Below are 17,659 nucleotides of genomic sequence, written 5' to 3' on the forward strand. Positions count from 1 at the left end.
GGCTATGGTTGTAGCCACAGTTATATAACTCCGTATAAAGTTTTAGCTCGGCAACTGATATACTCCGCTCTCTACTCCACGTATTGCCAATGAAAATAGATAGAGATTAGAGCATCCGCATCCGCAAACATAAGTAAAACTGTAATAAATTATATTACTGGTCGGTCCGACGCTATACCCTATCGGTCACATGCCAGAGGGTAATGGAGCGTAATTGCTATCAAATCCAGTGACTCCCGGGATCGGGAGTCAGGATTTGCAGTCATACGGAGGAGGATGGCGAGCACGTGCGTTTTTCGCTATCCCCCGCATTATCCTCTGGTGTGGAAAGATCAGGAATAAATAGTGACGCGTGCTGGTGACGATGAAATAGAATGTGCTGAGAATTGCTGTTTAATCTCCGGAATGATGGTCGTAAAAATTTACGCTGTCATGCTCGATTCTATCTTCTCTGTACTTTTCCGTGCAGAGAATGTTCTCTTCCGGTGGGCTACGGAGGGCGTGGATGGGGTTAAGAGGCGAGGACTTTTTAACACCTTCGGAGGGATAATGGAAAAAAAGTCAGGAACAAAGTGGCAAGTTTAATGACCTTTCATCTCAAGCTCGGGACGTTTTGCTGGAAGCTTGAGCACTACCTTTCACTGTCGCATAACGATATTTGTTATACATCCAGGGACACTGCAGTACTTCTTCAGGGTTATTATTACAGATCGCTCTTGTTATCCGCACGATATCCACACGTCATCAACACGTTTATGTACCTATATTTACATGTGGTTTCATTGTTTACTGGTGGTGGAATAACATACGTAACGACACTTCTTCGGCTTCGCACAGAAATGTTACCTCTCAAAACGTTGTATTCAAATGATATCCATGTGTCAGACAGGCTTTGGCTTCCCGAAAGCAGATGAGATGATTCATTTATTGGTTTAAAAAAGGTTCGGAAACGAATAATAATTGCTGGGGGCGAGATCTGGAGAACACTGATAGTGGTGCATCTGATTGCACTTAATAGTTTGGGAACACTGATCGGATTTCGGTAAATAAATTGAAACAAACAGCTATTTATGTGTATAAACTAGGTTCGCTTTCGATTGTTTTAAATTTGTCTTATATTTATCAGATCATTTTCAAACATCATACAAAACTGTCTTTGTTTTAGCTAGGTTACCTCGTATGACAGATTTTCGCTCAATAGAGTAAGAAAATACTTCTCGTGTAACTCACCTTGATTGGTTACCGCTCCCGTATTTATTTTTTCTTTTATTTTCCTAGGACTCAATCGTTTTATCACTCCCGGAGCCAATAACCTTTCATTTACTATATACAATATATTGTTTATGTTAGGCGAAATAATGAACAGATTCAATGTGGTTTGCTTGAACTTAGTTTTAAATTGTTAGTAATTAACCTTATTTGTCGTCTGTCATAATTTAGTGGCCATAATTTTCCGGCCTTCAACACATGTGATAAATGCAATCCTAAACACTGCTAGTGTTTAGCTGAAGTTTTTATGGCAGACATACGTTCCCGGTTACGTCGACCGGTTTCAGGTACTTCAACTAACACCGCATAGTTTTCGACACAAAGGAACTATTAGTAAAATATGAACGTAATTAAATTTCTCAGGTATACAGTGGCAGAATAAAATATGGAGAAATTTGGTTCGGTCGTCGTATGGTTTGCTAGTTACGTATATTACAAGTGTGAGTTACAACTTGCCCGACTGCACTTTCTTCACTTATTCTACTAGTGTATTTCGTCTTCGCTTATTATACAAAAAAAAAAAGAACTTTTCAGTGTGATGATTTCTCTTCGCGATTTGGTTTTCGATGTATATACAAAACAGTTATTTACACTTGTAATTATATCTATTAAAATAATATATTTACAAAATTCGATGTGGTTTTACGCTGCCTCGGGTACTTTACTTTGATTGTGTCATTTCAAAATTGTTTTATATCCAACGTTGTTCATACTGCTGCCAGATATGGCGCAAATGTGAAGCACCTGTTTTGTTCAATTACCTACTATCCACTGTAGATCCAGATAGTTCTGTGCTGTGCTGTATGTTGCATCCTGTCCTGAATGTTTGTCGGAATTGGTTTTATGCTCTTTATACAGTTTTGAAAATTCGATTGCAAAATGAACAAAATTTCGATCGATCAGATCGATAATGAAAAGCTCTATCTATGTTTGAATTTGTATACTCTGTTTTTTGTTATTAAATTGATAACTCATTCGAGTTAACAAACCGAAGGAAAAATAAAAATATGAATTCAATTACGATCATTGCTTAAAAACAACTTGAATCAAGCGGTTAAATTGTAGCACCCTTTTTTAATTTGTTCCTACACAGCGTTCCAGCGGAGTAACATGGCAGGTTATGAATATAATCAAAATTAAATTTCACCACACACAATAATGACCCTGTAACACCTCTCACGAGGGTATGTGTGTTCACACACCATGAACTTGACATTATTCCGTCGAATTTTCCACCCGAGGAGCAATACGCCATGCTGAAATAATTACTTATTTCCGAACGCCCTATGTTAATGAGAACCAAATAGGAGCACGCTCCGGAGTCTGTGTTTAATATTCCCCCAAACAGAGCCCGGCACACACCATCTGGAACATGCCATCCGGGCTCAAAATTGCTATTTTCATCACATATTATAATTAACCACAAACAGAATCACACCAACTGGCAGGCGGCGCCCGGCGAAGTCGCTCTGTCTGCTATCGTCGGTGGTGGATCCTTCTTATCAGGTGGTAGTAGGTAATATGAGACAGCCCGAAAGTGAGAAAGGTTAACTTGATTAAAATTAATCAATTTATTCGAGTTTGCTGATAGCACCCAGCCGGCCACGTGTGAGCGGAATGTTAGACCGTAGATTAAAATCAATATTGGCTTACCTTTTTCACCTACGACGGGGTGAGAAAGGTAAGCCTGTTGCTTTAAGGAGAAGTAGTGATTCAATCATTTTGAAGCCTTTCAATGGTTACGGTAACTAAGAGGTATCATTTAATCTTCGAGCGAAATAGTCGCTTAACGAATTCTCCGAATTCACATCAACAGAATTATTATATGATGAACTATCGGCTCACAAAAGACAATATCTTTATTACAATTGTTATTCTCCTGAGGAGTCCCTTAATCTTTCCAGAAAGATCAGTTACAAAAGTTCTAGATTCTGAAACATTTGTTCGATTAACCTCCTTATCACTATTCAGATATTACGAATAGATGAATAGACTTTTGAGATGTTCCATTTTTTTTCACGAAAACCATGGTTCAGTTTGAAAAACTTATCGTGGTCTTCACAAGAAAATTTTGTTCAGCAATGAAGAGTCCTTTTGGTTAAGAGCAAAATGCAATAAACAAAACTGCCGCATTTGGAGTGAACGAAATTCTCGCGCCATATTGTCGTAACACCACTGTAGCCGGTGGAATCATTGCTCCGTTTTTCTTCGAAAATGATACCGACCAGTACGTAAACAGGTAATAGTGATCGTTACAGGGTCATGAACACTGGCTGTGGTTTCAACAACACGGTACAACATTCTAGAATTTATTTATTAAACGAAACATTCGGAGATCGAATATTTTAGATGATGCGATTCAATAGACTAATGAAACGGAAGTCATACCTTTTACTAGGAATGATGGATTGAAGTTGGAATAAACATTTTTATTTCGTTCCTTAACATGTCAGAAAAGTCAATTTTGTAAAATTTTGTAAACAAACAAGGGGTCATTCAAGTATTGCGTAACGAAAATTTTCCACAGTTTTATACTTCCTTTTGGGCATTTGCATAAATTTGCTTAGACTTATTTTAAACCAGATTCGACAAAGTATCCCCTCCTCCCTTTCTGAGTGCGTTACATAATATTTGAAGATCTGAATGATTTCATAAAGTTCATTAGTAGCTGTTTTGAGCGGCTCTAGTCAGGTATGGGCAAAATCGCATCGAAATTCGTTCAACAACAGATGAAACTCACCCTTCTATTCTCCGTTTATGCCTCACTTTATTTGAGACAGAAAACATTCACCTATCCTCTTCGCCAAGTTCATTCTCGATTAAAACGGAAAAATACTGTCTCGATTCCGCTCATCTATTCTCAGAAAATTTTGCATTCTCTCTTTTGCCTCTCGGGATGACGTTAGATAGTGGAAACTTTTGCTTGCCCAAACGAGTGTCTCTGTAAAATCGTTCGTTTTTCACTCAAATAGCAATCATTGAGTCTCGATCGCGGCAGTAAAATATAGGTAGATAGCTGAAATCGAGTTGTTTTTCTGTGCGCTATTGCAATGACATTTTTTTGTTTCTAGTATGAAACGATCTAAGCCAACGGAAAAGACCATATTAACACAAGTTATTGGTGAGCGGGAAGGTGGATTCATGAGCACTTGAATGCAGACAAGGAAAAGAGTATAAGGGAAAATAAAATCATACATACACGCAGATTCAGTCTAACTTGACTCACTCGTTATTTTGTTTAGTGCGATCTTTCCAAAGGAGTATTCATTCATTGAATGTTGTTTTCTATTCTTTGTTTTGTTACGTTAACTATCAGTTCCGAATGAAGATGGTCGGGGAGTGTAAAATGCTTCATCGTGCAATCTCACGATTGCTTGCTGCATTCTTTTCGCCATGATTATTCCAAGCAGATACAAGAGTGATTTATAATTAGGTGTGGAGAAATGAGCGAATGAACTTTTCCATACTTGACTCTAGTCTGGCATGACAGCGCCTGATTTCTTAGTTTCGGGTTTTGATCCCTTTTATGTAGTGTCCAGTTTGCTGGTATCAGACTACTCCTCCACTTCTCATGTGTGCCAAAACCCCTTTTTTCAATAGTTTATATGTTCGAGAAGCGAAACCGTACATTAAACTCAGTCTTGCATATGAAAACTAAAAATTTTGGAAAATTGTATTTTTCGGAGCATTCAGTGAGAATCTCTATTTTTTATCGAAAGTCATCTGCTATACCTTGTATATGTTGCGAAAAGATTTTATTTTATTAATTTAGTGTTTTTTAAGATAACTTTTAAGATGAACTTCGAGAAAACCGTTTCAACTTGCCCCCGTGTACCTTACCGGAAATTATATTTGAACGAAATGACAATATTAAAATCATTTTCAGATTAAAGTCAATTAACACCATTCATCTGTGTTTAATTTTAATTTAATTTACTATATCCCTGAAAGACACTCTGAAGAATAAATCTTTCGTCAAAACTCTACCTTGGAACTCTTGCAGATATCATTCCACTAAAATTGTATCATCCATTGAACATTGTAGCTTTTCTGTTGTACCGCATGCTTGATAATGTTTGTACCATCGTACAAATAATGTTCCCGTTTCATCTGTGCATACAACGCTTTGGCATGCTCGTAAGGTATAGTTCATATCATAAAAGGCTGCGAGTAAAATGAGCCGATTTCCTTAGTTTGACAGTTGCGCCATGGCGAAGTGGCAGCGTATTCGTGATTTGTCCCATGCGCAAATGTCACAAAAAGACCAAGAACATAAAGAACACCTATACGCAGCCACAGTTCGTCCGAGGTCAGTTCGGAATCCGAGGGTTATCAAAAGGAAGATTCGGGGGCAAAGGAACACGGGATCAGCGACTTAACGGCATAGAAGATCGTAAGAGAAGTCAAGGGCAAAAAAAAATGATAGAAGGTTGTGTCCAATACACGACCACATTGTTGACGTAGAACTACGCTGTTATTTTGTTCAAGTCACTTGTTAATAACTTCGGATATTATTTTCGAATGCAGTGAAATATTAGAAATAACTGTTTAGTAGAATGGTTTGGTTTTATGTCAATGCATTACCTCGAACGCTATTCCGGTGGCCTTTTTCGCAATTTACATACAATTGGCTACAGGCGATTATATACTTGTAGCACCAGCAACATTATTCCACATCTCATAACTACATCAATCTCGTTTGGCACCGAATGAAAACAACAACAATGGCAAAACTTGCAAGTATCAAATATCATGCTACATGTTACTTAGTATTGTCTCAGTGGAATCGCATCTCTCGACATCGTTCGTACAACGAAAAAAAATCAGCATCAAGCAAGCGTTCAACATAGCATGCATATAGAACCATACATTGGTGGCTTGAAGCGACTAAGAATATCAACACTTCTCATCATTTTGCGCTATTCTCAAAAGAAACGCTTCTGTTAATATTACTGGTCTCGAAAAAAGCTGCATTATTTTCTCATGCTCGAATTAAGCGCAACTGTTATCCTTAGTGGAGGAAATTTTGCTACTGGCAAGCGAAACCCATTAACATACCGAATTTTAGAACGACATTCACTTTCTTGGTGACTAAATAAACGAAATAAATTCTGTCTGTTAATCTCAATAACCTCGAAAAGAGTTGTATTGCTTCATTATGATCAATATTAGCGCAAATGCCACAAATGTCATCCTTGTTGAATGCAGTTCTGCGATTCGCAACCGGACCCAAAAAACTCACAACATTCCAGCACGACATTCACTATGGTTTAGCTTAACATTCCCAAAATAATTATGTGGTGCACATTCTTAACACTATAATAATATTGTATAAATATTTCCGGTCTCGATTAGCTTAACTTTCATCATTGGTGGAGATAGTTTTGCTACAGTCATGCGAAACCAAATCACATACAAAATTCCTGAACAATTATTTTCTTGGTGAGCCGATGATAGCCTAGTTTGATGATACCCCACACAATTGTGTAGTTCAGAACCCTAATAGAATGGCGTCAGTTTGATGTAATGATTGCAATGCCAGAGACATCAGCGAGTAAGTAATTTGGTCGCGTCCAAAGCTCAATCCGAAACGAAGACATGCCAAGCAAAACAAGGAAGAACAAGCGATGTTCATTGCTTCGTATCTAGAACGGTACTGAAAGTTTGCCTTCTTCTTCTTTCTTTGTTTTTAAGAGGCTTTAAACTTTGCAGTTCATTCGCCTCTAAAACGTTTGCCTCAGCGAGTTCCAATATTTATGCTCTAGGCAAATATTCACCTTCGCTCTTCTCATTCTTCTTCTTTTCTTTGTTCACGGAGACTTTAAATCATTACCCTCCGTTGATCGCCGATAAATTGCTCGTTATTAATGACATGGGTAGAGAAACTCACGAATGAGCAGAACAAATGTTCGGGAAAATGGAAATGTTTCTAGTTTTCATCAATTTAAATCGTTTACACATCAGGAGATTGTAATATAATTGGTATTTCAATACGAACGTTTCAAAAGTAGACCGATAGGGACAGCAAACGACGCCATATTTTTCCCGCTCTCTTGACATTTCTCTTCAGTAAGGATTGCCATTTCATAATGGGAAGAACGAGTTGAGATTATTAAATTTACTACCCAAATTCGGAGATCAAAAATTAGGCGTGTAGTGGAACATTTTGAATCCACAGGCACAGTACAAAATATTCCAAAGAAGTGCCCTTAGTGTCGAGATTTCTTCTGAAAAATCAGAAATTTTCTGCAAATTTCCCGGATTGAAATATTCTTTCCACCAAGAAAAGGTTAGAAAATCATCATTTTACATTGTTTCACTCTTAACATATAACAAATGATTCGGATCAAGTGTTGTTATTTACATATTTTTACTAAGCAAACGATGGGTGAAATTTGTTGCGCTTCAAATATTGCAGATCCCCCTCGTATCGGACGAAATAATCCCCTGAATAATCAATGATATCAGCAAACTTAATATGATATCGATTGCATCGTCATTATCCACAATTTGAGCTTCTGGAAAATGTCCGGAAGTAAGAACTCGTAGCCTATATTCACTATCAAACATAAACATTTTGAAGGTTATCTATGACTTTGGTCCAATCGGGTGTTGGGTGTTGGACAAAACAATAATTTTCTTACCATTTACTGATGACATTTAATAGCTAAAATGATTATTTCCTACAATAATCGTCAGTCGGAGATTAATTTATAGTTAAATACGATTTTGCTGTTGACGTGACAACACCTATCTTTTTCCGATTTTCGGCTCTTTTTCAACTCCGTTTCAAAACATGCACATGAAAATGATCAATAGATGAACGCAAATTCCAGTATACTGATTTTTTTTAGAAAACTTGCAAGAACCTTGCAAAAATCAGTATGCATTCTGTGACGTGACTACACGCTCTGCGCGAAAAAAAAACAGGACAAGCCTTGTAACGTCACAAAATCAAGAAAAGTGTATTAAATATAAATTTCACCGTATTGTAGAGAGCAATGTTAGTTTTTTCCTGAATTCTTCAAACTTTCCTCTGAGAATTACCTCGCCCTTCTAAGGGTCTAACCAATAATTATTCCCATTTTAAAATTTGATTTTTGGTGCATAACCTCATGGAATGGGTTGTTAGAGTGTTTGAATGGGAAATGATTAATGTCAAGAGGTGTTTGAAAGTCAAACGGATCAAAAAGATCCTTCAAAATAACGCCATTTTTAGATGTCATAATCTCATGCACCAAAAATTTTGTTTGAATAGTTGATTCACAAAATATTGATTCAACAGCTGAATCAACTGCCTGTGGGGATCTAAGATTGGTTTTATTGCCTACTGGCAGCTGAGATGTTGGCACTTTCAGAACACAGTCAGTGAGATAGGCAGTGTCAATTATCTGTATTAAATCATTACGACGATGAAAAAATCGTGGCGATAGTAAATCATTATAACCATTCATTCAAACTATATTTCCATGTTTTGTAGTTATGTTAATCTACATCCGAAAAATCTGATGAATTCAATAGTTTTGTATAACCCTAAGAAATTTTATTATGGTGAACGCAAGTTCTGGGAAAATTACGATCAGGTGCAACATACAGCAAGCAGAAAGTTTCTTCCTCCATCCTAGGGAAGCTATATTTAGCTATCTACGTCTTCAGACTCTTCGATAATTACTTCATGAACACTGTGGCAAGACGATACGAGCGGTGGTTTCTGACAGGGTGGCATCGCAGAATGTACCGCCGTAACCGTTGTTGTACTGTTATCACTCGATGGTCCACCTCTTGCGTTAGTACTACTGGTCTCGCTACCACTAATCCCTCTACTATTATCAATGTTACTACTACTACTACTACTACTACTATTGCTACAACTAGCACTGCCGCCACTTTGCCGCAGTTGGATAGGTACTACGGTAGGCACCTCGGAGGTACGGTTGAGTAAATAGTCTAGATCGTGTGATATGCGATCCATCATTCCGTCGATACGATCCGGGTCGTCACTCTCGGTCACCGTGATGACCGGTGCAACCGCGGGATCAGCAGACTGAGGAGCCGGATAGTGTGTGGTCTGTTGGGGTTTCAGATGATACGGATGGTGCTCCACAATAACGGGAGCCGATACGGTTGGAAGTGTGGCCGCTGCTGCTGTTGCTGCTGCACAAGCAAATGATGGCACTTGAGAAGGTTGCATTTCTACTGATGAATGCTGCTGCTGTTGCTGGAGAATGCAGCATGATGATTCTGGAGGAGGGTCCGACGATAGGGCGCCGGACGATGGGTCAAGTAGCGTTATAATCTGCTTGTTGCTCCCCGATGGGTCAGATATTCGGAGCGTTTTGCTGTGTATTCCGATGACGCTATCTGCGGGACGAGACAACATGTTGTTACCAACGAAATAATCATGGTTATTCTCTTAAGTGCCTTCAATGCAAGAAGACGATTTCAAATTTAAATTCTGTTTATGTCTGCGAAATAAGCATATTGAAAAAGGTGTTAAATGCAACAAAGTAAGTTGTGATGGGAAGTGAAATGTGTTTCGATTGATTCAATAAGAAGTAGTGCACTCATCCTAGTATAAAGCTACATGGAATACGTTTCGCCAATTATAAGTGCAAGGATAACTATGAAACATCTTTTTCACCAATAGCAGCAACATTCGATGCCATAACTCATTTGCATACTCATTGTTTCAGTTCCGAGTTAAATGAAAGTGGTGAATGAAATTAAGTTGTTATTTCATTCATTCACGTTCTTTGAGTGAGAATGGGTCTTCATTTTGCTAAGGATATGAAGACTTAGAAATAGCTTTCCTTATGTCTCTCTCTCTCCTCTGCTTGTGATATTGTTTGCACAGAGATGTTTCATAATCAAATCGGTGAAAAGATAAACAAAACAAGCCTTTAGGAATAAATTATTCGAATAATACCTTGACCAACACCTTTCAAGATATCCAGCTCTCCAACCCCAGTGAACTCGCCCGTTTCCGGCTGCTGTTGATGCTGTTGTGTGATATAGCACTTCCCGTTCACTCCTCCCGGTTGATGGGAAAAAGCCTCCCTCAAGCCACCCCCCGCAACACTAACCCCACATCCAACGATGTCCACGAAGGGTTGATGCTGCTGCTGTGGCTGCTTCTGATGCCAATCGAAATGTCCTAACACACCGTTGGATGGCGGAGGCACTGCTGTCGTAACTATCACACTCGGATTTTCTGCTAGCACTCCTCTGGATACGAGTGGTGATGCGACTGACGGATGATGCTGCTGCTGCTGTCCCATTAACTCGTAGCAGTTTGTTTTGGCGTTGAAGTTACACAGTCCTTGGGAACCGCTCACAGCGCCTGTCGAGCACTCGTACTCGTGGGCTACAAAATTGCAGATACTAGACGCGCCCGTTGGAATGCTGCCCCCGAGATAGGTTTCCATACTGTGGCCATCGCCGTGGATGCAGGGCTCGACCGTGGTGATATGAGATGGCAGCTGGTTTTGGTGCTGCTGCTGCGCCTGTTGTGTGTGAACTTGTGGCTGTTGCTGCTGATGAGATGAGGGCAGCATTGTCAGTGGAATTTTCGTTGTTTTTCCTCCCGCGGGAAGGCATTCGTTATCCTTATCTAGCTCTTGGGTTGTATAAACTGTAAGTGGAACGGCGAAAGAATGGGAAAACCATTAGACTGTTTTTCTTCAAATAAAAAATCAAACAAAACAAGAAACAACCCAGTAGGATACTCACAACTTAACGGACTATTTATTGATCCCGAACAACAATTCTCATCTAAGCTATGTTTCGTACTCGATTTACTACTTGTGGTTCCCGAGTCATGCTTCATTTCAGCCTTTATCACGAAACTGCACAAGATGGAAAACCCCTGTAGATTAGAAAGAGATAGATGAGCTATTAGTCATAGTTTTAGATTATATGGTTTTTATTAATAATATCGGACATAGTTGCATGGGACATTAGAATATTAAGAAAAAAAATATAAATTACACAAAGCCAATAATGTGCGAGGCACTTTTTAATCTTATTTTATAAAACCATTGGATTCGAATGTTATTTCGTATTTCATTCTGCTTATTTTGCACTTTGTAAATGGTTTAAGTTCGTTTTATTTCTTGTTGTACATTTTCATGTCATTATTTGTTCGTCTCGATATTGATACAAAAGTTATCAATTTCATAACGAATTCCGATCATTTCTGTGATTTTTTCGACATATTCGATGAACGTCCCACCTGTGTCGAAAATACCTGAACGAAATCGACGAAACCAGAACTGCGCGCAATTGTCTGTTGGAACCATTAATACCATTCACAATTTAAGGTGGGATCCCAGTCTGCAAGGTCGAAAAATCGATTTTTTTTTATTGTTGTATTTTTGGGAAGCTTAACCCGTTTTTTCGAAACCATGTTTTTTTTTCAGCTGGTGGTATCGATATCCCAGGGTCTACTCGATCGATTTGGATGAATTTTTTTTTCAGTATGTAAAAATGAATTATCTAAAGCGTTATATAGCCGTTTCTTGAAATCTAATTTTTTCGATTTTTATTGAGCTTCTAAACAGCGATTTTTCATGAAAAAAAAATGATCGCCAATTTTTTGGAATATTCATAAACCACTTCGTAACGCTTTAGGTATCGTCGTAAAGTTTCAAAACATTCATCGGAATTCGTTCTGCGCCACCCCGTTGCTTCAGAACCGATTCCACCAGCAAGGTTCCGATTTTCGTACAGCATCTAGGCATCCAGCTGTCAGCAGCGTAATAATCATTATTCGTGCACTCAAAAAACAATAACCAAAATACCCGAACACTACACTTTATTCCTAACATCATTATTTTCATTATTTTTCATTATTTTTCGACCTTCCAGACAAGGGTCCCCCCTTAAGTCGCCAGGCTTGCACTTTCGTCTTTATCAAAATGATACAGTAAGCAGTTAGAATTTTCTCTTTGTTGGGGTCCATTTTTATTATCACTTTGTAAGTAATACTAACAATGTTCGAGGAAGCGTATCCAGAGTTCGTCGGGAGGCTTGACCAAACCGCGATGAACGCGAGGCGTAGAGTGATTGTACGCAACAATATACTCTTCCAAACGCAAATCGATAGGATCAAGCAGCAGAGGGAACTCAGCTCTAGAACAAACAGAGCAAGTGAGGTGTCGAGACGAAGTTCAGTACGGCTGAGCAATTCATTCGCGAGTGGGGCACGCGAATCAGCACCAGTGGAGGCCACATCACAACAACCCCCTGAGCCGTAAGACCCACTGCCAGATCAACAACTACTACGCGATCTGGTCTTCCACTACGAAGAGGCGATCTCACAGTTTCGCGATACAGATCCTCTGTCGCGCCCCAGGATCCCGAAGTTGCAGCATTCCCGCAGGCTGACAAGTGCAGTAAAGCTCATGAACGGGCATGTTCTTCCGCTGCACTTGGTTGATGCTGAGAACATGGAGGAACTGCAACTGAAAGTTTACTGTGCTGCTGTGACGACCGCTAGAAGTTTAGGATACCGTATAAGACCAAGAGGTGGGCTGCTCCAACATCTCCGTGAAGGGCGTGAGCCTCCATGGCGAAAGAGATTGGATCAACGGATCCTAAACAAACAATGGCGTATAAAAGAGGGAGCAGATCGGCGGAATTATGTCGCCGAGTTGTTGTGATCGTGCGGCGTACTGAACTTCGTCAGCTGGGAGCTTACCAGCTGACGGAAAAACTCGACACACTGGTACAGCAATTGAGCGTCCTAACAGAACGGCTGAAACGTTACTTTGATTCTGCAAAACGCTAAAAACAAAATCGGATATTCAGAGATAACGAGAAAGCGTTCTACGATCACATTAGCCGCGAGAAGCACGACTACCGCGAAGGTTTGTCAGATATTAGCGATGTGACGTACTTCTGTGCTGGTATTTGGGAGACCCCAGTACAACATCGCGACGGGTAATGTGGTAAAGACGGAAAGAGGAGAGTTGTGGTGAAATTGGAGAGATGCAAGCTATCATCGTCAGAGAGAACGATGTCCGCGAAGCCTCTCGGTACCTGAGGAACTGGGCAGCACCGGGCCCCGATGGTGTTCAGAAGATGACCGTCGCACATCCAAAGATAGCTGAGTGCTTCAACAATGTGCTACGTGACCCACATAACCTTCCTGAATTCGCCACCCGTGGCGTCAACAACATCACATCATCGCTGAAGATCCACTGAAGATCGCTGCAAAGAGCAGGTCATCATCGACGCAGTCATAGTCAGGTAGTATATAACGAGCGGAACCTAAGCATGGTCTATATCGACTATAGGAAGGTTTACGACTCCATACCTCACTCGGTTCTCGGGTATTGAAAATCTATAAAATTGATCCCGTCGTCGTTAGGTTCCTGCAGCATGCGATGAGGCAGTGGAGCACGTCTCTGCACCACAGTGATGGGGAAAATGTGTTGCAGTCTAGAACGCTGCAGATAAAGAGGGGGATAAGAAGGCGACACTGAACCCCCTCAGTAGGACGCTCAAGAGAAACGGTCATGGCTATAAAATAAGGTATGGTGACCTCAAGTGATCTCAAGTTCTGCGCTGATTCGCGTCAGCGTCTAGGTGTAGCTACCCGGGTTGTCGAAGATATAAGCAGGGACATCTGCATGGAGTTCGGCCTCGACAAGTACCGCTGTGTCCATTTGCTGAAAGGGCAGCCTACCGAATCCGGAGACAGCTAGGTCTATGACAGCGTGTTGATAAAAGACATGATTCGGGGCGAATCTTACAAATCTCTTTCGGAGCTGCGAGACAAGTTCTTGAGTCGAGTGAACTGTGTCCTAACGACTTCTCTCAACGCGGGGAACAAGGTACACGTGATCAACACATTCGCGGTTCCCCTACTGTCCTTCAGTTTTGGTGTTGTCAAGGGGAGCAAAATTGACCCAGAAGACCTTGAGAGAAGGATGAGGAAAGCATTCAAAGAGGCCGGAATGCACCATCCTCAATCAGCACTGGAGAGAGTGTCACCACCACGCAAAGAAGGGGTACTTGGAATTGTCGACATATCTGCGTTGTGTGTTGTCCAGGTACGACAACTGCGCGAGTACTTCACAGAAGGCGTCGACCAAAACGCGCTATACCGGGCTGTTTGCGCCGCTGACAGAGGATACAGCGCTCTGTGAAGTACCAACCTCACTGCAATCTACAGACAGTGGAAGAGAAGATTGCAGCTTGTACATTGCAGCCCCATCAACTGGACCGGCCTCACGTCGACCAGGCCGCATCTAATCTGGGACTAACGTGTGGTGAACTTTCTTCAGTAGTAGAAGCCGACATGATACCCATCCAGGACAGGATAATGCCGACGAGAAACTGCAGGCGGTACGTCTGGCATCAAGACGTTGATGACATTTGCCGGATGTGTCATCAACCAGGTGAAAACCAGGTGGGATGCTGTCCTGTTTTGGCCAACGCAGTCTGTACCAAGCGTCACAACAGAGTGAACCATATTTCTCATCGACAACTGGCGCTCCAATGTGGTCTATTGTACGACAACGTACCCAATTACCGGTACCTGCTTGCACCTGTCCTGGAAAATGACCGTTTCAAGCTGCACTGAGATCGCACTGTTCTGACCGACCTTTCGATCCCCCAAAACCGTCCAGATATTATGGTGTAAGACAAGAGCGACCGACACGTCACCATCATCGATGTCGCTATTCCACTGAACCAGAATCTGGAGGAGACCGACGGTCGCAAAATCTGCAAGTACCGACCATTGGCCGTGGAGCTCAAGGAACTGTGGGGGCTAAGGGAGATCCCAAGAATTGTTCCAGTCGTTCTCTTTGGAACTGAAATTGTCCCGAAGACACTACTGGAAGCGCTAAAGGTGTTGAACATGGAGAAGGAATTGGCCCGCATCCAAAAGTCGGTCATCCTTAGCACCTGCGCGATTGTCCGACAATTTCTCGGTCAGGACTGAAACAGCACGAGCATGCAGATACGTGCATTCCGCAGAGCCTAGTCCCCCTTTGGCATTCAGAAGCCCGGGGGCAGGTGAATATTCTGGCTAGGTTCACCTAGTTAAGAAGTGAGATAAGTCTGCCAAATAAAAAAATATAGGAGGTTGTGTCCAAGATACGACCTCATTGTTGACGTAGAACTACGCTGTTATTTTATGTAAGTCGCTTGTTAATAACTTCGGATATTATTTTATAATGCTGTGAAATTTTAGAAATAACTGTTTAGTAGAATGGTTTGATCGCCCTGAAATGGTTTTTTTTTTATTGTAGAATCAGTTGACGATAATTGATTGTGATGATTCATTCTTGCCCTCGCAGAACAGTATACTAGCTGATCGTATGTCGTAATTTGTTTCGTGTCAATGCATTGAAAATTTACCTCGAATGCTATTCCGGTGGCCTTTTTCGCAATTGACATAGACTCAGCTACAGTCGATTATATACTTGCTGTACCAGCACCATTATTCCACATCCGATGCTTTTCCATGTTCAAAATAAGCGAAGCTGTCATCCTTAGTGGAGAAAGTTTTGCTACTGGCAAGCGAAACAAAATTCCAGAACGACATTTACTTTCTTGGTGACTAAATAAATGAAATAAACTTTTTCTGTTAATCTCAATAACCTTGGAAAGAGTAGCATTGTTTCATTATGATCAAGATTAGCGCAAATACAATCATAGTTGAAATTAGTTTTGCGACTGGCACACAAACCCAAATACTTTATAACATTCCAGCACGACATTCAAGATGCTTGATATTCCCCAAATAATTTTTTGGTGCACAACCTTAACGCCTGTTTTACCATACCGTCAGTTCAATTCAACGCTGGTTTTGTATCTTTTATGAGCTTTTTGTTTTTTGTTTTTGAGATTTTTAATATCATGAGTGAACCATACTGGTGTTTTTGAATTTGTATTTAGTTTTTTCTTTCTTGTTGGAACATGTTCGCTTATGATTCTATACAGATTATCATCAAAAATTTCAACAGCTCGTAGTCTGCCTTTTTGAAATCAAAATTTATCTCAAAATCGCAATCGACGGGGCGTGTACTTGTGCTATCGATAAATAAAAAGTATTCTATAGCGGTGTGGAATTTTTCATTTTTCCAAAGAGGACATTCAGCTTTCGAAACATGGAAATCTTCTGTGCAATTAGTAAATAACAAGTCTAGGAAACAATTTAGTTCATCTGAAATAGGATTGATTGACAAAGACCTAGTTGGCTTGTTTTATCGAAAATAAGTTGCAATGTCTCATTTTCGCCTACAATCGGGAGTAAGATTAATTCGTTCTCCTCGTCTACAATGAAATCAATTGTATTTTGATTGAAGTCCCCGTAAATATAACGAGATCTACTATCATCTTGAAAACGTTTTTTGGACAGAATTAACTTTTCGACACTCGGTCGCATTTTCGTTTAAAAATCTCTTTTGAAAATTTTTTTTAGATGACAGTAAATCTCGACGTTTCATACAATTTTAAGACATTTATAATAGTTTTTTTTTAAAACCCCGATTTCATGCACTTCCCTCTTGGATGATTTTTCAGTATTCAAAAAACTCAAACTTTGACGCCTGTGCGACACTAGTAAATGAAGTCCGATTGAGCTGAAATTCTGCATAGGGTAGTTTTTTTGTGGGAATCAACATTCATTAGAAAGTCTTGTTGTGGAGGCGATTTGGCGTAGCGGTTAACCTCCATACCTCTCACGCTAAATGTCATGAGTTCAATTCACACTCCCGACATTCTTCCGAAATGGAAAAAGAGAAAAAAAGCAATCTTTTGCATTCGTAGTAATGATTTTGGATATTACTACTACGCAGTAATGAAACAATCAAATATGTCTATCAAATTTAACCATTCTACAAAAGAGCATAACTATTCAAACCTGCATATAAACTAAAAAATAAACGATATCCACTTGTTGTTTCGTTATGTCTCATCGTTAGAATGAAAAACTCTCAGCGCAACAACGAAAAATCAGCTTTACGCTAATGGTTTTCATCGCGCTTCTCGGTTGACATTCAAAGCTGAAGCTCACTCCCGTCAATCCCTGATGAACTCTGACTCATGCTTCCTGCTAGACGGGATCTTTTCATTCAGAACAAAAAAACATGGCATCCGGCCCCATTGCTGTCTATTTTCCTCCTCAATCGAAACCCTACGCCTCACCCATCCACTTGTACTGGAGGCCAAAAAAGTTGCTTTTATTTTGATTGATAATACCAGCGATCTTCTCGATGGTCCATTTCAGCATTAATATATAAATATAGAGACCCCTCCGAAAAAGATTGCGACTTCGGCTGATTAAAAAGGCTACGAATTTCCGGTGGATAAGCGGGTTTTTGTTTTGTATTGGTTTAACGAGGGATGGAAGCAATCAAAGAGTGATGGGTAGCAG

At 40.2% G+C, this 17,659-nt stretch overlaps 1 protein-coding gene across 7 annotated transcripts in view; it reads right to left on the minus strand.

Moving 5' to 3' along the window:
- Window positions 1–1,080: 1,080 nt before the first annotated feature.
- Window positions 1,081–17,659, minus strand: part of LOC129774820 (uncharacterized) — a 676,155-nt gene continuing 659,576 nt past the window's right edge. For all 7 annotated transcript variants that reach the window (XM_055778819.1, XM_055778821.1, XM_055778817.1 and 4 more), the window contains 3 exons: window positions 10,999–11,134; window positions 10,196–10,900; window positions 1,081–9,630 (listed from right to left, as the gene is read on the minus strand). In XM_055778819.1, coding sequence (XP_055634794.1) covers window positions 8,906–9,630; window positions 10,196–10,900; window positions 10,999–11,134 — 1,566 coding nt within the window. In that variant the 3' untranslated portion in view covers window positions 1,081–8,905. The remainder of the gene's footprint in view (window positions 9,631–10,195; window positions 10,901–10,998; window positions 11,135–17,659) is intronic.

This window comes from Toxorhynchites rutilus, chromosome 3 (assembly GCF_029784135.1).
Source record: "Toxorhynchites rutilus septentrionalis strain SRP chromosome 3, ASM2978413v1, whole genome shotgun sequence".
NCBI classification, from domain to species: domain Eukaryota; kingdom Metazoa; phylum Arthropoda; class Insecta; order Diptera; family Culicidae; genus Toxorhynchites; species Toxorhynchites rutilus.